Source organism: Stegodyphus dumicola, chromosome 5 (assembly GCF_044657685.1).
Source record: "Stegodyphus dumicola isolate Sdum_Otavi_A_Nest chromosome 5, ASM4465768v1".
In the NCBI taxonomy this organism is placed as follows: domain Eukaryota; kingdom Metazoa; phylum Arthropoda; class Arachnida; order Araneae; family Eresidae; genus Stegodyphus; species Stegodyphus dumicola.
The window spans coordinates 125,357,149-125,379,921 of NC_140772.1; the positions used below are offsets into that span (position 1 = coordinate 125,357,149).

Consider the following 22,773-nt stretch of genomic DNA (forward strand, 5'->3'; position numbering starts at 1 on the left):
GATGGACAAATTTTTGCAAAGTTTCTACCCCAAACGTTACTGCGCTAATCCAACCCATGGACCAAGGAGTCATTGCAACAATGAAGAGAACATACCAAACCAAGCTGCTAATGACCAAAATTGAAGAAGGTTCTGATCTGAAAGAGTTTTGGAAACACTACACAATCTTGGACAGCATCTACAATATTGCATCTGCATGGGACTCAGTGAAACCGTCAACCCTCATAAAATCATGGAGAAAACTCATGCCTATTGTTGAAGCCAACAAAAACCTAACCCCTTTGAGTTGTGAAGAAGAGAATGAAGATGTAGACACGCCCACAGCAACTCTTGCCGATATGGTGAGAACGTCGATGCTGAAAACATTAACGAGTTGTTGGAGTGTGACGTCAACGAACCTTGCTTCAAAAGATTGACAGATGACAAAATTGTGAAGAAAGCAAGGGGACAGACCAAGAATGAAGGACAGCAAAATGAAGGTGAAGAAGAGCCCCCTGTGCAGATGCGGAAGACTCACGAAGGAGCTTTGTAACAAGTCGACGGACTGCTGAGTTATTTGGAAGAACAAGACGACGCGGATTTGGCCGAGAAACTTATGCTACGAAAAATGCAATCTCTGATCAAGAGAAAATGCTTCCAAAGCAAGAAGCAAACACAAATGACTGATTTCTTCAAAACAGTGTAGTTTTACAGTTACGCTTTTGTAATTACATAATACATTACAGTATTAAAACAGTACATATGTATTAATTTTTCTGTGTACCCTTGACGCCTCTCATAAGTATACAAAGCACTTTTCTGTTTTCATTAACAAAATGCATTTTAGGTTAGTTTTGAGTGATATACTAAAATATTAAGCACTAGTTACACATTTCCTGCTGTTTATTTTAAGTTTTATTGTACATAAAAAGATTTTTCAAAGTTGGAATGACTGTTTTCTCTTTTGCTATACCCGTTTTTAGCTTTTTTCGGATTATCCACGGTTTTTGTCATTCGCGGCGGCCGCGCCACCCAATTCCGTGGATAATCGGGAGTGTACTGTAGTATAAAATATATTGCATACTATACTATATAATACACTGGTTATCATAAATTAAGGAAAAATCACGATTACTGAAAAGGTTACATGTAGAATTTTATGAAACTTACCCACAATATATAACACATAGTAAGGTATCAAATAACATAAAAAGAAATTACCAGACAATTATAGTAGTATAGAAATTAGCACATGTATAAAATGAACAAATCGACGATGTCAGTTCGCTATAGTAAACGTAACTTCAATATGGGATATAATCGCCTATAGAAGCAATACAGCATATTCAGCAATGTGTGATGCTTTCAATTATACAGTCTATCAGTTCCATAGGAAGCGAGAGCCATTGCTCTTGCAAAGCAGTTGCAAACGTGGCAAGGGTCTACGGGGGCGGATTGAGAGTAGCTAAACGTCTCCCTAAAGCATCCCAAACTTATTCGATAGGATTCAAGCCCGGGGATCGAGCTGGCCACTCCATGCGCATAATTGTTTCCTGTTGAAGATAATCATATACGATGCGAGCTCTGTGTGGTCTTGCATTGTCGTCCTGTAACAGAAAAGCATCACCTATTGCCCCGGCATATGGGCGCACACAAGCATCAAGGATGTCATCTCTATAAACATGAGCATTCACGGCTGCCCTTGGAAAAACATGTAGGTCTGTGCATCCACCCAAAGAGATGTCACCCCAAACACAGACACTGCCTCTTCTGTATGCATCTCTTTCATGGATGTTTGACGGATGATAGCGGGTTCCAGGTTGTGTCCCTATCAAATAATGCTTACTATCGCATTCTAGACTAAACCTGGACTCATCATAGCCCTCCATTGCTCAGGCTTCCAGTGGACATGTTGTCGTGGCCACTGCAAACAGTCCCTCCTATGGCGTGACTTGAGCAGCACACAAATGGTTGTTCGCCTCGCATACAAACCACCTTCGTGAAGCCTTCTACGCATGGTTCACGTTGACACCAACCTTCCGGTGGCTGCAGCAAAGGAGGATCTAAGAACAGTCAGAGTAGCGGTTCTATTCCTGAGTGCACATAATGTCAAATATTGGTCATCGGCGCTTGTCGTTGCAGTTGGCCGTCCTTGGCTGAACCTCCTACGTGCCGATGAAATTGCCTCCAAAGTCTATGAACCACAGAAGGACTCACATTTAGCCATCTGGCCATTTCTGTTTGACTGTCCTGCCTCTAGTCTCCCAATGGCTTTCTGTCGTAGTTCTGCAGGCATATGATGCCTGGAGATCATTGTTACGAATTGGCTATCTCAGATTTCTGATGTCACTATCACAGTAAAATATGTGGGCTTGCTCTCAAAAATGGACTTTTATGCTCCTCACAGATGACGTATTCCGAGTGCTGCGCCACTAATTTGCACATTGGAGTTTTACGCAGCTACTCTTACGACACGGTTTGGCTTATTTTTGAGTGAGTTATCGCTATTTTTGTGATTTTTCCTTAATTTATGATAACCAGTGTATTTATATCTGCAGAGTCAATTGTGAAAGTTGGCAAATATCCCACCAAGGAACAGACTAAAGCAACAGATTGTTCTTTTACTTATTACATAATCCACAGATTTAAAATATGAATACAACTTAACAAAAATATGCTTAAAATTTGAGATTATCTGATAAAATAATGGAGAAAAACACATATAGCAATTAAATTTCGTTAGTCTATATTTTAAGGTGCCCCTTGGATTATTGCCAAGTTGTTTTTTCAATTATTGCCAAACTGTTGTTTCATCTATAGTAACCTGAGTACTGTAAAAGCCCTTATTTTCGCAAACATGAATATATCAATGATTTTGCGAGCTCAAAATTTCGTGAATTTTATATGAACAGAACCAAATGTTGAAAAATTTCAAAAGTACCTAAGTAAAATTGAGAAAGTTGAAAAAAAAAGTATTTCGCGAGGCTACATTCCAGAGGTTTATTCATCACGTTCTCAGTGGACTGGTCTTTTGTGTACCATACTTTGATGATGTATTGGTAGCATCTGAAAAGGACACCCAGCACATACATCTTAAGATGGTGTTCTAGCGATTCACGGATTATGGTATACACTGACTACCAATAAGTATTTGGACACCTGTGATAGAAAAGAAAAACTAACTTTATTCAAAATCAATAGTTGGTAGAGCCTCCACGAGAGGTAATTACAGCGTGGACCCTCCGGGGCATACTTTCCACAAGTTTGTATCACAGCTAGTGGTATTTTCTTCCACTCGGCTTGGAGAAGACATATAAGTTCCTTCACCGATTTTGCACGGGTAGTACACCCCTGAATTCGGCGATGCAACTCGTCCCAGAGGTTCTCGATAGGGTTCAGGTCTGGACTCTGGGCAGGCCAGTCCATTCGATGAACTTCATTGGCACCATACCAAGCCTTGGTTAAAGTCGAAACATGACAACTGGCATTGTCGTCCTGAAAGTAACAGGGGTCCAACCCGTAAAACTGCCACAACGGAAGCACACTGTCATCCAAAATAGTGCAGTAGGCATCGGAGTTGAACTTACCATGAATGGGGACCAAGGGTCCCAGCCCATACCAGGAAAATCACCCCCAGACCATAATTCCACCTCCGCCGAACTTGACTGTTGGCACAATGCATTCTGGCAGAAGACGTTCTCCAGATAGACGCCAGACCCAAACCCTGCCATCCGAACAGTAAAGGGTGAACCTTGATTCGTCACTCCAAAGAACCCGTTTCCACTGATCTACAGTCCAATTTCGATGTGCTTTGCACCACAATAACCGAGCAGCACGGTAGGACTTTGTGATCAAAGCTTATGGGCAGCAGCACGACCATGAAAACCAAGCAGATGTGCTTCCTTACGGATGGTATTCATTGAAACAATACTCCTGGATGCCTGTTGAAACTCCTCGCGGATGAGGGCCATCGGTTGGGTGCGGTTCTTCCGAATTTCTCTGGACAGCACTTCTCGGTCTCTATCTCCCAGTTTCGTTGGTCTGCCGACTCGGGGCACATTCTGACAATCACCGCTCACCTTCCACTTCTTAATTACATAGGCCATTGTCGATTTTGAGGACTTCAGATCGCTAGATATGTCCCTTAAGGATCGGCACATTTGTGATACCCGATCATTATACCTTTCTTGAAATCAGAGAGCTCCGAACTGCGAGGCATCTTGCATGCGACTAAAGCTGATGCGGTTTCCTACACGACATATACCGGCGGAGTCCGTGACGTATCTTAGGACCGCAGATATCGTCATTTGCATAGGTGTCCAAATACTTATTGGTAGTCAATGTAGTACTAAATGCAGCTAAATGTGTCTTGGGCAAATCAACTGTGAAATTTCTAAGACATATGATAACTCCCAAGGGTATCACTCTTTTGCCAGAAAAAGTTTCAACAACTGTGAATTTCCTCAAACCAGAAACTGTGAAACAATTTAGGCATTATCTGGCTATATGCAACTTTTACTGCCGTTTTATTCCGCAAGCTGCAAAAACTCAAGCAATACTTAATATGTACCTAAAAGGAGCGGTGATAAACGACAACAGACCAATCGTTTGGACAGAAGTAACCACAAATGCACTTGAGAAATGTAAGAAAGGTCTGTCCGACGCAACTATTTTGTACCATCCTTCATCAAAGGGCCCACTTGCTACTGTAGTTGATGCTTCTGACTCAGCTATGGGTGCAGCTCTTTACCAAAAAGTTGAAAACGGATGGTAACCTCTTGCTATTTACTCAAAAAAACTATCTCCAACTCAACAGAGATACAGTGCATATGATAGAGAGCTCTGATGCTTCTGACTCAGCTATGGGTGCAGCTCTTCACCAAAAAGTTGAAAAAGGATGGCAACCTCTTGCTTTTTATTCAAAAAAACTATCTCCAACTCAACAGAGATACAGTGTATACGATACAGAGCTCCTTGCATCATATACGGCCGTAAGACACTTTCGATATATGGTCGAAGGTCATAACTTCATTTTATTCATGAACACAAACTGCTCACATTTACATTTCGGCAAAAAGAGGATAAATGCTCTCCACGACAACTGGACTTTATCAACCAATTTACGAATCATATTCACTACTTAAAAGGTTCAGACAATATGGTAGCGGATGCACTGTCTCGGATTCATATAGCTACTGTTAACACACCATCTGCTATCGACTACTACCCGCTTGCCAAGGAGCAGGAAAATGATGCAGAATTGCAAAATATTTTACCAGGAAATTTGACTACCTCCTGAGTGCTGAAGCTCCTTTCTATTGGTCAGCCTCCAGTTATTCTGCATCTCTACAGGTCGCATTCACCCTTTCATTCCACAGTCATTTCGTCAAGCAGTGTTTAGCAGTCTTCACTCTCTCACACACGCAGGAGTAAAAGCCTCAGTAAAGCTTGACAAAAGATATGTTTGGCATTCAGTGAAAGCGGATGTCGCATCTTGGGCTCGTGAGGTGCTTACAGTGTCATAAATCTAAAGTGACACGCTATACCAAAAGTAAAATTGGTGTTTTTGTGCCACCTAGCGCTAGACATGCGCATTGACCTTGTAGTACCTCTTCCTAAATCTAAAGGCTTTTGATACTGTCTCACATGTGTCAATCATTTTTTTAAGTGGCCAGAGGCATTTCCGTTAGCAGATATATCTGAACAGTCTATTGCAGCAGCCTTCTACGCAGATTGGATCTCCAGATTCAGAGCCCACTACGGCTAACTACCGACCAGGGAAGGCAGTTTGAATCATCACTTTTCAATGCGCTAACCAAGTTCTTAGAAACAGCTCGACACCGCGCATCTCCATACCATCCGTCTGCAAATGGCCAAGTTGAACGATTTCATCGGCAGCTGAAATCCGCAGCCATGGCACACAACAATAATCAATGACTGCCATATTGCCTACAAATTTATTAGGTTTCAGAGTCACTTGGAAGGATGATATGCAAGCAACCACAGCGGAAATGGTGAAAGGAACTCCAATTTGTCTCTCAGGAGAATTCTTGTGCCTTTCTCCTGGAACCTCAGATCCAGTGACTTTTGTGGGAAAGCTTTGTGAATCTATGCAACACCTCCTACACCCACAAATCAACCTCACGGCAAGCAAGCGGAATTCGTCAGCAAAGACTTAGCCACCTGCAGTCATATTTTTTTTCGAACGGATGTAGTGAAAAGAAACCTTCAGCAGCCATATGAAGGCGCTTATGAAATGATTAGCCGATGCAACAAAGTTGTTACAATTTCCATTCAGGGAAAAGCTAAGACAGTAAGCATCGATCGGCTTAAGCCACACCGCCCACAAACAATCGCAGAACTTCCCTCCCAACGACAGAGGATCCACCTACAAAATCGGGGATTCCTACGTCGGCAGCAGCTATTCCTGCGCCGAATTGTGAATCACCGGCAAAGGAAACTCGCTCAGGCCCATGCCATAGCTAAGATCTCAGTATCGCTGGTGGGGGGCTGCCTGTTGCTATCTCACCGAATTATATTTCTTGAAAGGCGCGCCTTGGAGGAAGACAAAGGAGAACATGTGGTGATGTATCTCGGGGAGAGGAGAAAGCAGACAGGCGTCACCAGAACACACCGACTCTCTTCACTTGATGTTCTGAGGTATGCGGTAAAACGCTGCTGTAAGTTTCAATTTAGAAATGCTGTAATGTTCTTTTGGTATACTTAAGCATCTAGTAAAAATAAATTTTAACTTGAATATGGATAACTGCATCTTACTTTATAAGGTTTTATCAAGCATTCTAAAATATATATTTAGGGAAATCACCTAAAGCCAGTATTAAATTTTATTTAGTTTTTTAAATATTTGATAAAAAAAAGCACTATTATTATCACACTCTAATAACATTTTACAGTTTAAAACACATGTAATTTATTATTATTTATTGATTCTTAAATGATATTATGATAATTATATACTAAAAGCTACACATTAAAACAAAAAACACAATAAAATTATTTATGCATCTTTTTAATTTGAAACTTCCCCGCAGATTTTAGCTAATTTACATCAATTTCTTTCTCTTTAGGCATCTTTTCTAACAATAAGAAATTTGTTTCAATATTCAAACTAATGTTCTCACTAGTTTCTGTTTTATTTTCTAACTTGTCAATCTCTCAACAATGTACAATGCACAAAAAAAGGTGGTGACAGTTCTATAGCTCCCGTTTTACTGGGCAGATTGACGAAATTCAACTTGTGTTTTTCATGTCTCGAAAGAGCGACTTAGGATATGTATTAGATTTACATATAGCATTGTTCTAATATAGTTATTTTACACAAAATTGGACTTTTTCTGAAATAACATATCAATATTTTTCCCATATTTCAATTCTGTGACTCAAATGACGCCAAACTACCACATTTTGTGAAAATCGCACGAGTAGTTTTTAAACAATTAGCTCTCAAAATTTTAGCTCATCAATGTTAATTGAGTTCGGTATATAGTTATTAATCTCTCTTTTTTTAATTAAGCTTATTTGATTCTTCCTTTCTCATTTTGAAATTCATGTTCATTCCAAATAAACTTCACCCATCTTTTTATGATGTATTTTTTAAAATTGTATTTTTAAATAATTTTTATAAATTTTTCAAAAAAAGTTTTTGAATTATAATCTATAACATTTCTGCCATAATGTTAAAGTAGATGTACTTAAACATACCTGCAAAAAATTACAATATTTTATTCAAAATTTCCTAAGATATACATGAATTTATATATTGGTGTGTTTTGAAATTTGGCATATTTGTTGAAAGCGATAAAACATCAAATGTGGTTTAGATACTTTGCTAAAATTATTTAGAAGTAGAAACGATGTGACTTTTCCGCTCATGCACAATGCAAAAAAAGGTAGGAACGAGGTGCCTTTTTTTCCCACTCCGGCATAATGGAAGGGAAAGGAAAATTGGTAACCATAATATTAAGAAGTTCGCCAAGTGAATTATTCTTAGCGCAATTTTTTGCGGCAAGATAAATTTTTGAATTTCTCCATAAATTTCGCACCAAATTTTACAAAATTTAATATTTAGGCATAATTTGATTGGTAGAATCGAAATATGGAAAAAATTGGTATGTTATTTCAGAAAAAGTCAGATTTTGTGTTAAAATACCTATGTTATAACAATGCTATATATAAATTATAAAAATTACTTAAAAATAAAACACACAAAATGGCTGAATTTTATTTAGAATGAACCTAAGTTTCGAAATGTGAAAGGAAGAATAAAAAAAAATTTAATAAAAAAGAGATATCAATAAATATATGCCAAATTCAATTAACATTGAGGAGCTAAAATTTTGAGAGCTAATTTTTTAAAAACTACTCGTACGATTTAGCAGTCTGGCATAATTTGAATCGTAGAATCGAAATATGTAAAAAAATTGATATGTTATTTCAGAAAATGTCCGATTTTTGTGTTAAAATAGTGCTATATATAAATCTAGTATATATCCCAAGTTGTGCTTTCAAAGACATGAAAAACACAATTTGAATTTTGTCAATCGACCCAGTAGAATAGGAGATATAGAATTGTCCCTCTTTTGTGTGTGTGTGCAGTGTACCAATGAAGTTTCACTTGATCTGGTGAAAATTAAATACAAATCCCTGACACGCATGAAGCAAATTATCACGTCTGAAAGTAACTACAAAGTCACGAAAAGATTTAAATAAACCTCTTTTATTTAAACAGAACTTAGAACATAAAGGCAGTTCTTATGTTAACAAAATTAACTACAGCTCATGGTAATGCAACTAAACAGGGACAGTCAAATTCACACTAAAAATGTGAACCAGCAGTCAAGGACTACAAAATTAAATTTTAATCTGAGCTGACTCAGTAACTCTATCATAACAAATTCAAATATCAGCAGCAATAACGCATAGACGAATAATCATAAATTATGAGAAGTAGTAGGAACTAATGCAGCATGCAAGAGGAATCCAGTAACATTCTCTGTCTTAACTCATAAAACACAGTTTTTCATTTTGCCTAATTTTTTCTGGAATTTTCTAGTAGGTCTATAAATCCATCTAAACTTTCCATGATGCAATGTCTAAAATCCAAAAGATTACCAACTCTGCGACAGCAAAAAGCCAGAAGTATTTGTAATAAAAATTTTAATGAATTTTATAAAGAAAACTGACGCACATTCTGAATACTCTGAGACAATTACAAAACAAAAACATCTTACCATGAAAAAATAAAAAAGAAGACATTTTAAAATAATTACATTGCTATTTCGGGTTAGTCTATATTTTAGCGTATCACCCTTGGATTATCATCAAGTTGTTGCTTCATTTATAGTATCCCGAGTAGTTGAATGTTACAGAAACCCTGTCGTGACATGATTGGTTGCATTGCATGGTTGCAGTGATTTTGACCGATGGGAAAATATTCGTAAGGGCTTACTTAGGGTATGAATGTTGGTTAGGAAGCACATTGCTTATTTTGTGCTTTACACGGGGCTTAATTTCTAAGATTGGAAGTGTTGGAGCCCTATGGAAGACCGTCAGCAAAGAGGAACAAAAGTAAGTAAATAAATAAAATGACTATTAAACTCATTAATAACTTTAAAATTAAATAGTTAATTACTACCAAATTAATTAATAGCTATTTAATTAATGTTTATAAATTGTTATTTAATCAATAATTATTATATAATTAATTATACTTTAGTTGATAATTATTAGATAATTAATTATTTATTGAAATAATTAAAGATTGAAGTAATTAAATAATTAAAATTAAATAAAATGTGAAGAGATAAATTGAAATTTAATAAGTGATTTTTAATATAATTTTATTGCTAAAACAAAATTTTCAAGATAAAATTTCTACTGAAATTGTTATTCAATTACATAAAAGAAAAGTGCCGCAGCCTTCTTAATCAGGGCTCCGGTGCATTCCGGCTAGAATTATGATTTATTACAAAAACTAAGAAGCACTGGCCCAATTAAAGCTCTGATCGTAAGGGGGAGGGAGGAAATTTTTTTTATCATCACAAAAATAAAATATACTTAAAGTATAGCTGACGAAAATTCCAAGGTGAAGCAGAATGAGAGTATGAATAGGTGGAAACAAAAAATGAGGGGAATTTTGGTGAGAGAAAATTGTTATGTCGTGAATTTCAATTATTAATATGTGTTTTAAATTATTATTATTCTAATATTTTTATTTGTATTCATGTGTATTTTAATCTGGGAAAAAAAAAAAGTATTCTTAAGCTCTTAAGGTTTTATTTAACTCATTATTCTTGAGTGGGAATTGTAACAAAGGCGAGAGACGGTTGCGAGGACACACATCTGGTTTATGGCCTTTCCAACAATGAAGGTAGTAGGGTATGTATTGTCGCCTTTTAGCTAATGCGTGTGAAACGGAAATCGTTTTTCCTGTCGCTTTGGCAGTTTTCTTACTTCAAGACAGTGGGAGGTGTACTAAGTTAAATAATTGGATACTCGTAAAAGCTAGTTTCGCTTGTTAGTTGGGGGGTCTATTTTTTTTTTTTCTCACGTTATGAGTGCAGATGTTTTTCGGATTGCATTGTCAGATTTTCTGGTGTTTGATTCGTCATGGGTGTGCCAGTTTCTCAATTTAGATAACTTAAAATTCCGGGATTGGTAAGATTTAATTTTATGATTTTTTTGAAAGCCTATGAACTCACAGAGGCGGAGAAACTGAGTTTTCCTGGGTGCTTGCACCAGGCTAGAGTTCATTCTGATTCTGTTTTCTGATTTTCAAGAAGAGTAAGAGGAGAAAAAGTGGGGGCTTGACCCTTCGGGTCTTGCTTCTCGCGAGCCGCGTGAACAGCTGGCAGAGGGTATGATTTTTCTCTCGGCTTTTAGCTGGCGAGAATTTGCGTTGGCATAAGGCATAGAGCTCAGCAGAAGAATTTCGATTTCTCTTATCCCAAGAATTGTTCGGCAGATTCTCTTGGTGATCCTGACATCCTGATGCGGTATTCCTGTTTTTACCGGCTTTGACTTCCTAATTAGATTTTGTTCCAAAGGTGCTCTACGCTTATGGTGAGTTTCAGGGCTTCCAGAATGAAAGAGACTCATGTAGGACCCTTCTAAGGTGTGCATTGCTGTTTATTCTGCCTGTGCCAGCTGCGTCGATTTTTTTTTCATCATTCCATGCTCTGGAATTTATTTATTGTAAGGACAGCTTCAATGGTGTTGCAACCAAGTCATCTTTAAAATTCGCAAGAACTGTCTGCCTCCATTAACAATGATTTTGTGAATAAAGGACAGCAGGAATAATGTGGTGCTCGAGTAAACTTTGGACGCTGGACGATCTGTGGAGCTGTCAAATCACCTTATTAAATCAGTATACGAAGGTATTCCCGAGTAAAGTGAGTGTTGCAGATTGGACTTCACCCCGTGAGTGATTTTTTTTTTTTATTTGTTTTACTTCAATAATTATCTTAATACTCAAGCAAGAGTCGTCATTTTAATGTTTGTTGAAATTTGAGCAATTACTTAATTTAATTAATCGATGTGGAAATTATCAGTGTTCTTAAAGTGAATTACCATGATAAATACTTAAAGTTAGAAGATGAAATGGGAGAAAATACTAGTGTTACACTTATGATACAGTAGAATTTGATAATGTTAATCTTAATTAATATAAGCTGTAATTTGGTGTAGTATTATGTGTTATTTTGCTTAGAAAAAATATGTATTGCTGATCAGTTATCCATTATTTAATTATATAATATATATTCAAGAATTTAATAAATGTGTGTTTAAAATTTAATTGCATTTGTGTATTTTTGTAGAGTATAATTTACTGTGGTCTGTCATGTCCCTCCATTTGTTTGAGCCGGGAGGCTTTTAAGAAACATGGAGTTTATTTGAATTTGGAGTTATTGATATTTACTTTTACATAGGTTACTCACAACGCAAACCTAAAAGTTAAATTGTACTATACCACTATACCATTGATTGATAGATATGATATATGATTGATTGATAGATTTACTATACGAATGCTTATAAGAATGTCGATATGATATATGAATATTATGAATTAGATCTTAAATGTAAATTATTTGCTCCTTTTTTTTTTTTTTTTTTTTTTTTTTTTTTTGTTAATTTTGTCCGGCACCTTGCAGCAAAGTTTAAAGTTTAAAGGTATTTAAACACCAAATAAAAATTTTCTATATAACAAAATGCTCTCTTTGACCGCGGCTCTCTGCTGATATAGTTATAGCCATCAAGCAGATGTGTGTCAGAGGTAAAATGAGTCTTGAATCTGACTCCTAAGGATGAATGTAAAGTTGCTGTTTACACTTTCTCCCATTAGTGGATACTGTTGGAAGACAACGTATAGGAGGTGCTTGAGCGGTTTATCTCAGTATTTCACACTTATTGTACTCGCTGTCACTGTTCACTTAAAGCCCATTTAAGAACACAAATTTTCCTTCCTGCGAGGATAACTAACTGTAAGCATCGATAACAACACAGAAGATGCAATGGCATGGCAAGAAATTTACGTATTTCTAAACAAACTCCTTCAAATTTGCTGCCTTTCTTAAAGGGAAAGGTTTCCGCACGTGAGTGAGGGGACTTTACTTGAACGTCTCATGTTCTCATGAGTTCGTATTTTTAGGGAAATAAAGGATTGCAAGGTCTGCTTATTGTTAAACTAAAATGTTAGGAATTCTAAATTTTTTCCCCCCTAAAATTGTGGTTCATTTTATAAAAAGAAGTATCGGAGCTCATCTTATTTAGGGCTTTGGTGCACTCCGGCTAAAATTGTAATTTATCTTAAAAATTGAGAAGTACCGGAGCCGTGCTCCGGTGGGCTCCAGCGTAATTTAAGCACTGGCTTTACATCATAAAATGCCTGTTGGTGGTGCAATTAACCTGAAGACTTTGGAACGACTGGGAAAGAAAACATTGATTGACTGGTGTGTAAATGAAGATTTAAATGGCTTCAGTAAATTACAGTGAGATTTATGGATTTAAATGGCTAATAAAATCAGATAATCATATCAATACTATGGCTATGTGGGGTGTAATAAAAAGGGATTTTTGATTTTTAGAAAGACATGCTATAGCCAGTCCTGCACAAAATATGCACTGATGTCATTTTTACTTTTGTGGCTTAATGTGGTGACGGCAGCATACAGATTCTAGTTTGGATAATTTTTAATAGTTTTTAGATGCTGTTAAGGAATTTCGTGTGCCACAGACTGAAGAACTCAGAAATTTGTAAATAAGGTAAGTGGATATTTGCTTTGTGTAGTGCTTAGATGCATATGATGAATTTCACACAAATCAAAGAAACAGAAATTTTTAATCAGGAAATATTAAAATAAGTTAATATTTCCTTTTTGTGTTGCGTAGATTAGATAACATGTATTTCCTTTCTTATGTTATTTCCTTGTTTGATTTAAAGTGCCGTTTATTGAGATTATATATTTTTTGTTTTAATTATGTTTTGGATGCCATTTTACTGGGGAGGGCACTGGATGTAAACAGGAATGGCAGCAAATATCACCAATGGGTACCTGAAACATATTTTCCCCCCTATTTTGCTTTTGCAAAGAATTGTTTCTTAAATTTTGCTTTATAACATTCATTACCTTATTTATTTTTCGTATTCAAAATATTGTAGTAAAGTAATCAAAATGGAAAGTAATATTTCTTTATAATATGACAGGGAAAAATAAAAATGCTTTACTTTAATGACATAATTTCAACACATTAATGTTATTTCTTAAATATAATTTCAATATATTATTATTTTTATGAAGTTTATTAATAATATAACATTCTTAAAAAAACTCATTGAAAAATTCACAGATCTCCAAATTTAGAACCATATAATTCAAGAATTCACATCTCTAAAAGGGAAAAGTTGTTTAAGATCTCTTCCTTAGGAAAAAATTTTATTTTTCGAAATGCTTATGTTTCACTTCTTGCCTAGAAACTCAAGTGCCACACCATTTATATCAGAAAGAGGAACAAATTCAAATGATAACAACGTCAATAAATCGTCAAAAAGCTAATTCACGCTCAAAATGGCAGTCGTAAAAACGGACTGAAATTTTAGGTGATTAAAATTAAGGACCTTCTACGAATGGGCAAAATTAAGGACTTTTAAAAACTAAAAACTAATTCCAAAAACACCTAAGAACTCTTAAGGGCTCTTATGGATCATACAAACTTTATCATATATTGAAATCGGGAAATTCAGATTGATAGAAAATAATCTTATTTTATTCCCCACTAGATCTATAGCAATTATATTTTACAACTGACAGCGAGAAACTTCAAGTTCAAAGTTTTAGAGTAATCTCTTGCTTTCAGATTGTTAGAAAATAATCTTATTTTATTCCCCACCAGATCTATAGCAATTATATTTTACAACTGACAGCGAGAAGCTTCAAGTTCAAAGTTTTAGAGTAATCTCTTGCTTTATAATCACAGCCTTTAAGACCATTAAAGTTAGATTACTAAAAGCAACAGCACTGATTATTAATCTACACATATATAACAATGCACAAATGCTAATGATACCTTATTAAATAAAAGCATACTTAATTTCAAAATTACTTACAGGATTTTCCACTTCACCAGTTGAATGTTGGGCTTCTGCTTGAAGATCAATCTGGGGAGTATCTTCTACAATTCGTTGCACAGACATCTGAATGAATTCATCAAATGAATCAAGCTGCTGACGGACAAGACCTTTTTCATCAAAATATGCACTGATGACAATCCAACATGCTTCCTGCCATAAATCAGCAGTGATTTCTTCTGCTTCATCTTCCTCAAAATTTTCTAGCATAGAAGGAAATAGTTATCATCAAAAGCATGCCTTTTCACACACATAAAACTTATTTTCTTTATAAAATAAGTTTTATGTAAAATAATTCGCTACTTTTCTTTTACCAGTACCAGATTTTGAAATGTATGTATGTACATACACATGCATGTGTGTGTAACACATATATACATACATTTCTGCATCCAGTCTAGATAACAGAAAAGTACTGACAATTCATACCTTCACAGGCCCCATTTACATCATCTACGTTTATTAGCATTAGGCACTGCACTTATATTTAGTTTAAGCATTTTTGCCTCTGACATGGCTGCATGCTGTTAGCAACCAGATGAAAATTAATTTGTTTTAAAAAAACCTTAATGCCTTGCTAAAATCAACAAAATTCTTTTTATTCATAAAACTGATACATAGAAAATATTATAAGCATAAAAACTTAATAGTAATTACTGTATATTTTAGAAATCAGCACTTTTTCAGGTTTTAATGATCCTTTCTGATGTAAGTCTGTTCTCCATACAAACTGAAATGAACATACAGGAAGATATACAGGCATTTAGAAAAAGTACAAAAATCAAAGACTGAAGGAATATTCCTGCCTATTTGGATTTAAAAGACTTTTGCAGCCACCACTTCTGCATATTATTAATTAAGAGAAAGCATCACAAATTTCCTATAAAACAAATTTATGCATTAAGAACCATAAAGACATTTTTCTGGAAATTGTAGGTCTATAAATATTGCCTTTAAAATAATAATCTATAAATCTTCTCTTTAGACTTTCCCAGTTGGATGGTCTAAAATCCAAAAGAAAAATTAGCCCTACCAAGTGTAAGAGCAAAAAACCAGAAGATTTTTGGATAAAAAATTCAGAAAAGAGAAGTGTAAAGTGAATCTTCAAGAGAAAACTGATGCACATTTAAATATTCTGAAATAAATACATAGGGGAAAACTCTTGACATAAAAAGATATGTAAAAAAAAAGAGCAAATGATATTAACTTTGAAATAATTAGAGAAGCACTTTTTTTTTTTTTTTTTTAAGATGTACTCTGGAAACTGCTTTGTAGCACTTATTATCTTATTATTCAGAATACTTTATTTTTCTGAATCAAATATTTTTAAGTCACCAAAATAGAAACTTATGTCACAATAAAATATGGCAGGAAAAATAAAAATGTTTTATTTTAATGTTCCTTCTTAAATATAATTTTCATTTATTATCATTATTTTTTATCTACCTCCCTGGTTTATGAACTGTGAAAACCTGTTTATGAACTGTAGAAAGTGCCTCCAGAGAGCAGTGCTGTGAAAAAAAAAACAGGAAAAACCTAGTATGTGCTCCTGCCATTGTGGCATGAGTTTTGGAGTTGAGAAATAAAAGCTGCAGTCCTAACTTTATATGTTTTGAGATTTACTGAATTATATTAAATCTTCTAATTTTATATTTATCAGTGTTGTTATGTTTGTAAAAAAAAATTGTCAGAACTGCGAAAATCTCTGAATAAAAAATTTTGATAATTTTGGAATCGGCAAAATTTTGATTGCCAAATTTGGGCCCCATAATAAAAGAACTCATATCTCAAAAAGGGAACAATTGTTTCAGATGTAATATTTTATGAATTCTTTATTGTATACCTTTCAATGTATATACATTTCAATCAAAGCAGGGCCTTGTACCTAAAACTCAAGTATCTGCCATTTATATTACGAAATATAAATCAAACGTTAAACCCAAATACATTTTGTCAATGCATCACCAAAAAATATGTTTCCAAAATGTTAATCACACTCAAAATGGTAGTGGTAAAAAACAGAAATCTCTGAGTAATATTAATAACTTTTTGCCAGTTATGACCAAAATTAAGAGCCAAAAATTATTTCCAAAAAACCTAAGGGCTTTTAAGTACTCTTAAGGACTGTACAAATTCTGCATATATTACACTTTTTTCTAAGTTTCAGAAATGTAAAGCATCACTTCCCCTGTTAATTCATCAGAACTCCGTTCTACCCTTAGAAAATACGTTACTCATCTTAAAGACCATATTACGACCTATGCCTTTCCCCAAAATCCAAGTACAGTCAAAAGTCGTTAATCCGGACTCGTCGGGACTTCGGCGATTCCGGATTATAGATCATCAGTTTAAATCTCGTAGGATGGCATGCAGAAATTCTAAAATTAAAAATATGAAACCGTAATTTATGAAATAAAGAACAATTATGATCTAAAGGGCATCAAAATTTACAAAAAGAAAAAGCTTAATATTTATTTGTTTACTTAAATAAACATTTCTTTCAATGTAAGTTGTTTAAGTTTTGCTTCGTTTCATGTGATAATACTTTCTCTTTAATTCTATTAAACAGACATAATTTCTTGTTCAGTTACAAAGTTCCGCTGTTCAAGCCCTATAATTGCTGTGTCAAGAACACCGACTAATTTGTCAATCGAAATTTTTTCGTTTTCAATAACCTCTGTTACTTTTCTTCGCTATCGGAAGCGAATTATAATGACGAGGAACTTGTTTTAAATCATATCAAAGACGGAGCATATCGAAATGAAATACTACATTTGGTAAGGAATTATAAGCCAAATAAAATAAAAACATCTGATCTTCAATTATAAGCCAAATAAAATAAAAACATCTGCCCTGAAGATAAGGATAGTGCTGACAGATAACTTCCAATTCATTACGCGCCCGCCGCGCGGCGTTCCTCCCGCCGAGCAGCGTGAAATTGATAAACAGATTTCGGATTTCAAAACATACTTTCGCTTTAGATCCTTTACATATTAACAAATATATATCGGAAATTCTATTTGATATAATCGAAAGTTTAAGCTTACTTTTATAAAATTGCTCTTACAGTCTGCAAAAAATAATAAGCCGGATCCAATTCGAAAATTAAGGAACAACGCAATCATCAACATTAACTGAAATAGATAATTAGATAATTTTAGCTTATACGTCCATTATACATAAAACACGCACGCGAAAACGTATTCTGCACTTGCGCACACTCATATGCGCAGTAGTAAAAGGTCTTACGCGCGCGCGTAAGCGCCTATGCTCATGTGTCAACGCGGCGCATGCGCAGAAAGTTTTTAGTTTTGAGGTCCGGATTATAGATCATTCCGAATTATGGGTGTCCGAATTAACGACTTTTGACTGTATAACAACCAGGTGGGATACCAGTATAAATAAACCCAAATTCTATGAAATATACTATCTTACTGAACCCTGCTAAGAGCGAAAGTGGAGAATGTTGATATTCTCCTGTGAATGTCAACACATACCAAATACATCAGGTAAAAGACCAAATATTTGGTCATATTTTTATACATTCAGATTACATCCCTCCGCATTCTGACAAACACAGTGTAAAGTCGCTGGACTTCTATGGAGGATAAACTCAGACAAGTTGTTTTTCTACATTTATTTTAAAACGTAAAATAGGCTTTCTTGACTAATTAAAAAGCAGCATTAACAGCAGCATTATTACAGAAGGGAAAAGATAATAGCTTTCTCGATGTGTTATGCATTTTATTACCTCACCATTTCTCTGATAATAACCAATATTTTTGTTTCTCTTACCAGATCAGTATTGGATATCACGACAAGGAGGTGTCCTTCACGTTTCTTCCTTGATTCCCAAAAAAAACGAAGAAGTATTCTAACATAAACCTGGTGTTTGTCACAACAGATATGATATGGTGGAGATCGAAACAAGACAACAAACAGAGAGGCGATAAAAGCGCCAAATCCTTTGTTCTGTCACAACTGAGGTCAGGTGACAGACATTTGTTATGCTCTGAAACACTGTTGTGAGTCACATGGCATCTCTATGTTATAGTCTGAAATACTGTTGCTTGTTAAACTTATGCATGTTTGCAAAGTTTCTTATTTTGTTTTATCAGATACCCTAATTTAGATTGAATGGTTATTGCAGTGACCTCACATTTTCATTTTTAAGTTGTGTGCATTAATTGCGGGCAAACAAGAAGGCAATTGCATATATTTTTTTTTTTATTTTTCTCAAGAAAAGTACTCTAAAATGCACTGTGATTTCGGATAAAAGTAAGTGCAGCACACCTTTGGGTAACAGATAATTAAAACATTTTGACGTTTTAAAAACTTAATTCCAAAACTAAAAAAGCTAAAAAAGTTTTTAAAACTTAATGATGAAGGAAAGTTAACTGCACCCTTAAAACCAAGAGAAATTAATATACAGTAGTCAAAAGTCTTTAATCCGAACTCGTCGGGACTTCGGCGATTCTGGATTATTGATTTTTCCGGATTATACACTCAAGAGCCAAAAAAAACATTATGACCAGCCCTACATTTTGCGATGAACGCGCCTGGATGATGGGGAAGGAACACAGTCAGGTGGAAGTGGTATTTAACTGCTGCTGGAGAATTATTCTTTCACTTACTTCTGTGTGTGATGGGAAAGGCTGCGGATATAAGCGACTTTGATAGTGGGCAGATTGTAATGGCTCGAAGGCTCGGAACAAGTATTTCCGAAACTGCACGACTCGTGGGTTCTTCGCGATCTACAGTTGTTAGTACGTATGAAAAGTGGATGAATGATGGTGAAACCAGCAATAGACAACATGGTGTTGGACGTCCACACACTACCAAAGAAAAAGGTCATCGGAGACTGTCTCGCATGGTGAAGCAAAACCAGAGCCAGACAGTGGCTCAGCTGACAGCCGAATACAATGCAGGGCCAAGTAGAAAAGTATCAGTGCACACTGTTCAGTGGACACTGTTGGATATGGGGCTACGCAGCAAACGTCCCACTCGCGTGCCTTTGCTGACCAAACGTCATCGCTAACTGCGCCTGCGCTGGGCCCAGGAACATCGCGACTGGTCTATGGATCAGTGGGAGAGAGTTGCTTGGTCAGATGAATCACGGTTTGTCATTCCTCACGCCGATGGCTGTGTCAGGATACGCCGTCTTCCAGGCGAACAGTTGCTCCCTCAATGCACAGTAGGTCATACACAGGCCAGTGGTGGCGGTATTATGCTCTGGAGGATGTTCTCTTGGGCGTCTCTGGGACCCGTGGTTGTAGTAGAGCAGACCATAAATGCTACAGGGTATCTGAACATCATTGCGGACCAGCTGCACCCTTACATGGCCTCTGTTTTTCCAGCTGGAAATGGAATGTTCCAACAGGACAACGCTCCATGTCACAAGGTTACGATTGTGTTGGAGTGGTTCCAGAAACATGATGCTGATTTGCAGTTAATGTCCGGCCCGCCTAACTCACCAGATCTCAATCCGATAGAACACATTTGGGATGTCATGGAACGGTCAGAGGTAAAAAGACCACCAATTCGCAATATCTCAGATTTGCGAGACCGTTGCTACAACATCTTATACAATCTGTCTCTGGCCATCTATCAAGGACTTTTGGCATCCATGCCAAGGCGGGCTGAAGCTGTGTTGCGCGCCAAAGGTGGCAGAACTCGTTATTGACAGGTGGTCATAATGTTTTGGCTCTTGAGTGTAGATCATCAGTTTAAATCTGATAAGATGGCATGAGAAATTACAAAATTAAAAATATGAAACCGTAATTTATGAAATAAAGAACAATTATGATCTAAAGGATATCAAAATTTACAAAAAAAAAAGCTTAATATTTATTTATTTATTTTATTAAACATTTCTTTCAATGTAAGTTGTTTAAGTTGCTTTATTTTATGTGATAATACTTTCTCTTCAATTCTATAAACAGACATAATTTCGGTTAATCTTCGGATAATGGTAACTTAGCGATATTTTGGCCAGCAACCTGCTAGTATGCCCTTTTTTTTTTTTTTTTTTTTTTTTTTTTTTTTTTTTGGACGCCATTTTGTTTTTACGAAGTAAAAGCATGTTTTTCCCTCCTTAACATTTTTTTTCCAACAATCTGCTAGCCGAAATAAACTTTTATGGAACAAAAGTGCTTAATCATGAGGAAGATTAGGTGCGAAATTTGGAGAAAGTGCAGAATCACTCACTGCTTGCCGCGTTTTTAAGAATTGCATATACACGGTATCCATGTACACGTCGACCTATTTTCACTTACAAAAATATCCCAGAATTACACAAAAATGGCATTGCGCACACACTTAACTTTACCTATGTACACTGCTAAAGTCCTAGCTAGTAACCTTTATTGCCTTACCAAAATGTCGCCAAACTACCTGTTACCATATTCCAAAGATTAGCTATAATTTCTTGTTCAGTTACTAAGTTCCACTCTTCAAGTCCTATAATTGCTGTGTCGAGAATACCGACTAATTTGTCAATCGAAATTTTTTCGTTTTCAATAACCTCTGTGTCACTTTCTTTACTATCGGAAGCGAATTATGATGACAAGGAATTTGATTTAAATCATATCAAAGCCGGAGTACATCGAGATGAAATACTACATTTAGTAAGGAATTATAAACCAAATAAAATAAAAGCGTGCCGCGACGTCCCCCCCCCGCAGAGCAGCGTGAAATTGATAAACAGATTTCGGAATGGCTAGAGAAACAAAGGATATGCCTTTATCCATTTTTTGCAGCAATTCCACTTTTTGTTTAATGGACTTCGAAACATACTTTCGCTTTGTAGATCCTTTGGCAGCTCTAGAATCGGAAATTCTATTTGACATAATCGAAAGTTCAAGCTTACTTTTATAAAATTGCTCTAACAGTCTGCAAAGAATAATAAGCCGGTTCCAATTCAAAGATTATGGAACAACGCAATCTGCAACATTAACTGAAATAGATAATTAGATCATTTTAGCTTATACTGTCCGTTATACATTAAACGCACATGCATAAACGTCGCATATGCGCATGCGTTGACGCACGCACAGAAAGTTTGTAGCTTTGAGGTCCGGATTATTGATCATTCCGGATTATGTGTGTCCTGATTAACGACTTTTGACTGTATTATGTTACCAATAATGAATAGTTCAGGACACTATTTGAAAGTCACCTCAGAATAAGCCACAGAGATAGAACACATATGCTTGAAGAATGCAAGTTAAATACAAAAATCTTACATATGAAATTGCAGTGTCGTATTTAAATTTTTGTAAACGATATCAAATAAAACATAGTGCACCTACAAAAGGTACAGTTGTGAAACTGATGATCAGTTAAGAATTAAACTCCCGATATCAAGTCAATCTAGTAGACCTGCAGTCACAAAGGAATGGCGAATGTAAGTTCATAATTGTGTATCAGGTTCATTAATCGAAGGTTGTCTGGCTATGACCTGTGAAAATTAAGGCAGCTGAAGAAGCAACACATCACTATCTTCAAATATTCTTAACATTTTATGCTCCAGCAATACAGCATTCAAATAATGGTAGGAAATTTAGTAATCAAGTCATATCCGAACTATGTGCTATGTGACAAGATATTAAGATAATTCATGGAAAGCCTCGTTCATCATAGTCAAACATGAAGCTTTGAAAGGGCCAATTAGAATATACAGAATATATTAACTACATGGATAAACAATAAAGATGCAAATAAATTATCATATGGTCTGCCCTTTGTTTAATTTGCAAGAACACTAAATACCATGAAGGAATACGCCAATATCCTTATGAAGCCTTATTTCGTGTTAAACCAAAAAGAGGCACAGCAAATGTCATCTTTGTGTGGAAAACAAATTGCAAATTTGAAATAGAAGAACAACTAATACTTTTGAAGAAAATCTTTGCAATAACCATACTAAAAGTCACATTCCAAAGGAAAATACTGAAGAGGAACTGCAACCTACAGCATTTTCATATTAAACCCTGACTGAACAACACGAGTTTATTTCTATAAAAAGATAACCTTCTACTACAAGCAATGAAAATGTTATGAACCTCAAAAAGAAAATTTCCTCTTCTTCAAATTCGTAATACCATATGAATACAAATCCCTGATGTCGACCATGGTCGTACTGATGC

General features: G+C 35.6%; 1 protein-coding gene across 1 annotated transcript in view; it reads right to left on the minus strand.

Moving 5' to 3' along the window:
• Positions 1 to 22,773, minus strand: part of Polr2B (RNA polymerase II subunit RpII140) — a 176,819-nt gene that overhangs the window by 126,317 nt on the left and 27,729 nt on the right. The window contains exon 2 of the mRNA XM_085817030.1: positions 14,606 to 14,829. Coding sequence (XP_085673156.1) covers positions 14,606 to 14,829 — 224 coding nt within the window. The remainder of the gene's footprint in view (positions 1 to 14,605; positions 14,830 to 22,773) is intronic.